This window comes from Solanum lycopersicum, chromosome 7 (genome assembly GCF_036512215.1).
Source record: "Solanum lycopersicum chromosome 7, SLM_r2.1".
Taxonomy (NCBI): Eukaryota; Viridiplantae; Streptophyta; class Magnoliopsida; order Solanales; family Solanaceae; genus Solanum; species Solanum lycopersicum.
Window position 1 is genome coordinate 32,601,745 of NC_090806.1, and position 5,074 is coordinate 32,606,818.

General features: G+C 37.4%; 1 protein-coding gene across 1 annotated transcript; it reads right to left on the reverse strand.

The window, feature by feature from the left end:
• Positions 1 to 1,331: 1,331 nt before the first annotated feature.
• On the reverse strand, positions 1,332 to 2,356 carry LOC138337397 (uncharacterized). Its single transcript, XM_069287306.1, has 3 exons — positions 2,289 to 2,356; positions 2,146 to 2,195; positions 1,332 to 2,044 (listed from the first exon to the last, which is right to left on the reverse strand). The coding sequence occupies exons 1-3, from the start codon at positions 2,354 to 2,356 to the stop codon at positions 1,332 to 1,334; spliced, it is 831 nt and encodes a 276-aa protein (XP_069143407.1).
• Between the last annotated feature and the right edge of the window lie 2,718 nt (positions 2,357 to 5,074).

Here is a 5,074-nt window from a genome sequence, read left to right on the forward strand (position 1 = left end):
GTCAACATCGAAGTGGATGTAAGCCTATCTTTCAAGATTTGGAAGTTTATCTCACATGCCTCCAACCACTCAAATTTCTTACTATTTTGGGTCAAAGTAGTCAATAGAGATGCAATGGACACAAACCATCCACAAACCTCCAATAATAACCCAAGATCCAAGAAGCTCCTAATGTCGGTTGGAGAAAATGGTCTATGCCAATTGTTGACCGCCTCGGTTTTCCTTGGATTAACCTCAACTCCCTCACTAGAGATGATACGACAGAAAAATTCGACCGACCTCAACCAAAACTAACATTTGCTATACTTGGCAACCAATTGATTCTCCTTAAGTACTTGTAACACCACCCTCAAATGGTTCATGTGATCACCCACTTTTTTCAAATATACCAAGATATCGTCAATGAAGACAACGAAAAATGAATCTAGGTAACTTTGAAAAACACTATTAATGAGACTCATAAATGCTGCTCGGGAATTTGTGAGACCAAAGGACATTACTAAAAACTCATAGTGACCATACATGTCCGAAATGTCGTCTCTTGTATATCCTCACCTCTCACCCTAAGTTGGTAATAGCTCGATCTCAAGTCAATATTAGAAAAAAAGCTTGCCCCTTGGAGTTGATCAAACAAGTTGTCAATCCGAGGGAGAGGATACTTGTTCTTAATAGTGACATTATTGAGTTAGAGGTAATCAATGTACATACTAAGGGACCCATCCTTCTTCTTCACAAACAAAACCAGAGCACCTCATGGAGAAATACTTGGTCTAACGAAGCCCTTGACTAGTAAATCGTTGAGTTGAGCCTTCAACTCTCTTTCAATTCGGCAGGAGAAATCCGATAAGGAGGAATTGAAATAGGATTTGTATCTGGTAACAAGTCGATACCAAAATCAATTTCCCATTCAGAAGGAATACCGGGAAGATCATAAGGAAAGACCTTCTACAATTCCCTCACAACGGGGACCGACTTAATTGGAAGAATTTCAGAGTGTAAATCATGGACTCTTACTAAATGATATAAATACCCCTTAGATATCCATTTGCATGCTTTCAAACAAGAGATGATACGACCTCTAGGGATAGAATTTTCCCCTTCCACTCTAAGATGGGATCATTTGGAAAGTTAAACTTCACCACCCTCGTTCTACAATTTATATAGGCAAAGCAAGCATGCAACCAATCCATACCCAAAATCATATCAAAATCAAGCATAGCAAGTTTTACTAGTTCAACATAAAAACTCTATTGGGCAACATTATAAGGAAATTTCTGTAGACCGTTTTTGCAACAACCGACTCATCCACCGGGGTAGACACTATATAAGGTTCATGCAAAATATAGGCAAATGTCAAACCTTTTAGCTACTAGAGGAGTAACAAATGATAAAGTAGCACCGGGATTAAGTAAGGCATATACATCTCTAGTAGTAACAAATAATAAAGCAGCATCGGGATCAAGTAAGGTATTTACATCAATAGAGAAGACTTTCAACATATTGGTCACCATGTCAGGAGAAGTCTCTTGCTCACCCCTAGAGCAGAGAGCATAGAAAAGACTCTTCTTTGGAGACTCATTTGTACCACTTGCTTGATGTTGACAGCTACCCTTGTCTTGACCCCTCACATTAGGGAAATCCCTAAACTTGTGCCAACTTTTACCACAACCAAAACAATTATATGTCCCCGTAAGACAATCCCCATAGTGTTTCTTGCCACAGTTTCCACAAGTTGGCTTTTTTGTTGGTGAACTAGTTCCCTTTCCCTTATTAGGCTTTGGGTTAGCCACCCTATCATCCCTAGCCTTAGGGAACATAGAAGGAACTTGATAAGAAACACGCTTCTTCAAACTACGCTTGTCTTGTATCTCAACCCTTCTTTTTGAAGAACCTCCGTCAAATGATCTTGCCTTCTTGTCTTCCTTACTCTTCATTTTATCCCCTGCCTCTTCTACATGTTGAGCATGAACCATGAGGCGAGAAATGTTCATATTTTCATGTAGCATAGCTGAATGACACTCCTCTTGCAAATCATATAACAACCCTGTCATAAAACGGCTCATTTAATCTCTAGGATCGGAAACCAAAGAAAGAGCATATTTGACAATTTAGTGAATTTCAAAGAGTATTCATGAACACTCATACCTCCTTGTTGAAGGTTTATGAACTCCACCACTTTATCTTCCTTATTCTCCCTAGGAAAGAATTGATGAATAAAAGCCTTCTTGAACACTTCCCAAGTCACGGGTCCACCTCTTAAAGGCCTATTGTCCCTCCATTAGATGTACCATGCTTGAGCCAGATCCTTAAGTTCATAGGTGGCTAATTCAGCCGTCTCACTAGTAGACAACCCCATAGCATAGAGAATTTAATAGAATTCATCGATAAACTCTTGGTTGTGTTCTTCAACCTTGATCCCATAGAAAGTAGAAAGGTTCATCCTAGTGAAATCACTTAGACAGGAGGCCATGGTAGCAACTCGTTGATGAGCTTGGGGTACAACCTCTCGATTTTCTTGGGTCATCATGGCCTGAGTAGTGGCGGCTTGTGCTTGGGTACTTGGCCCATTTTGGAGGAGATCGGCCCTTATGTTCTCATCCATCAAAGGAGGAGGATTCACCATAGCTTGGTCATCATTCACATCTTCCTCAAGAGGAGGAACTTGATCACCATGGGGAGAAACTCCCTCATCGGAAATATCTTCTTCAAGTATTCGTGCCGCATTATTTCGGGTATTCATTTCCTAAAATCACACCAATAGGATTAGATGCAAAGCACATAGAGCTAATGCTCCAAAGGCATGATATTGGAATTCTGAGAGTTTCCTAGGCGTCATATGTCGGTTCCTATCAATAAGTGTGGTGCACTTCACAATTTTGAATACGAACTTACATAGACATTATTGAGAATGACATTGACTCGAAGACAATTCAACCTCATGATCTGATACCAAGTTTGTCACATTCGGGAAAATGCTCCTACACATAACCAGCATCGTCGTCCTCTTTGAGGATTAAGAGTAGACTCTTAGCTTACATTATTACATTATTAGGTCAAATTTAGACGAAAATTTAAAACATTTCATTGCTCCTACTCAGAGGTTTACATACACATTGTATACATATAAATCGAGTATACATAGACCCTTCATATAGGAAGATTACTTAGTCTTCTACTTTTATTGCACATAAGTTTATAAGATATAACATAGTCATAACAGTTGTATCATCTCATAACCATCTAATCAGAGTGTAATAACTTGGGCATTGCCCATACATCAAAGAAAGAATGCCTCACATAGCCTATACAATATTTTATACTAAATGAAAAATAAAGAACATAATTGTCTTAAACTCAAAAGAACTTCATTAGCTAGATAGTGACATTGCCCTAGAAAAGTGAGGACCTACCCTACTTGGATGAATAAGAGATCCAAGCCTTCTTCAAGTCGTCGTCTAATCACTTCAACGATCGGAACCTAAAATGTTATGGAAAAGGAAGAAATGGGGTTAGTACACCACATGTACTAAGTATGTAACCATATGTACACATACTTTGAAATCATTCTAAGAAAAGGGACATCTCATAAAGGTGTGCAATTAACTTTGAAAACACTCATGCATTTTCAACAAGATCATATCAAATCATTAGGCATATTCATTAAGTCATAAGAATGTACATCACAAGATGAACGACATCAAAACTAGTCAAGTCAACATGCATATCATGTTATTAGACATATAGTCAAAGCTACTCTACCATCAAATCATAACCACAACTAGCATGAATAAGAGTTCATTATAACATAACCAAAGCAAGACAATTACCCATCACCCCTATCGAGTCAACAAGTGCAATGACAAGCAAATCTCCATAACCTTACTCAATCAAGTAACCCAACAAGAACCATGACTAATTTTATACTTTATACATCATAACATTTAAGAGTACATATTATTTTTCTTTAATCATATAGACAGACACACATTCATAAATGACACCAATCAACATATAGTATCAAAATTGTGAAATTCATCATACACATGTCATATAGAAATATAAGGATTTTCAGACATAAAAACATCCTCCTAAGACTCCCTTCAAGGCTAACCGGTCAAATGTTAGGTAGAGTCCCGTAACCCTTCCTAGACTAAGCTATACCCCTTAGGTCATCTTAGTTATAGTTCAATCCTTTAGTTCGTTTTACCTTTTGAGAACATCTTGCCCTACGCGACATAGACCAAATGAGAAATGTGGAGTCCGGTGTCATGGAACCCCACACTGAAAGAAGGTGAACTACTTGAAAGGCTAGTACCAAAACATGAACATAGCAACTATATGGATCCACTAGCTAGTATTCCTATGGGGACCACATAGTTCAAGAACTAGGAGATATAATTGGGACCCTTTTTATGATATATGCATTATAGTCTCCAATCTCAAGAGTACACAGTGATCCTACCTTCCCTATGTGGGAAGGGACCCTCCTTACTATAGTTCACGCATTGCTAAGCTAGGGTCCATTTTTGAAATTTCTTTAATATCTTTATTAATCATCATAGATTATTGTAGGTCATAGGGTATAATTCTTGTATAAACACCATCATAATCATAGCTCAATAAGAATTTTTTGAGTATTTTCCTTCCATTACAATTCATATAGGTGAAGTGAGCACCTTTACATTCTTATATCATGATAAGGCATATTGGTAAATCATTCGCCATCCTTATAACATTTACATCTTAAGAAAAAATCTCACAAATCATGGTCAAGACATTTCAATTCAACATCATATTATCCTATCAATTCTTATACAAAGCATACTCCAATACAACATCATGACTTAATCACAATTTACCACAATTTGAAATAAAGGATAGGAAGCATAAGACTTACCAAGTCTCCTTCATAGTTCATCATCAAGGTCATACCACAAACCCTCAATTTAACCCAATTTGTTTATACATCATCATAAATCAATAACCAATATGATCACAAGGCTAGAAGTATCACTACATCCCAATTCAATACTAGATCATAGCTTAAGACAAGATACTTAGGTCAATTCACAAC

What these genes read in the sequence shown, in the direction of transcription:
- LOC138337397 (XM_069287306.1), bottom strand. Translation starts at nt 2,356, where the DNA reads ATGGGGTTGTCTACTAGTGAGACGGCTGAATTAGCCACCTATGAACTT. An exon ending in AAGGATCTGGCTCAAGCATG is followed by an intron (nt 2,196 to 2,288) that starts GTACATCTAATG and finishes ATTCTTTCCTAG; the next exon opens with GGAGAATAAGGAAGATAAAG. An exon ending in CATAAACCTTCAACAAGGAG is followed by an intron (nt 2,045 to 2,145) that starts GTATGAGTGTTC and finishes GTTTTATGACAG; the next exon opens with GGTTGTTATATGATTTGCAA.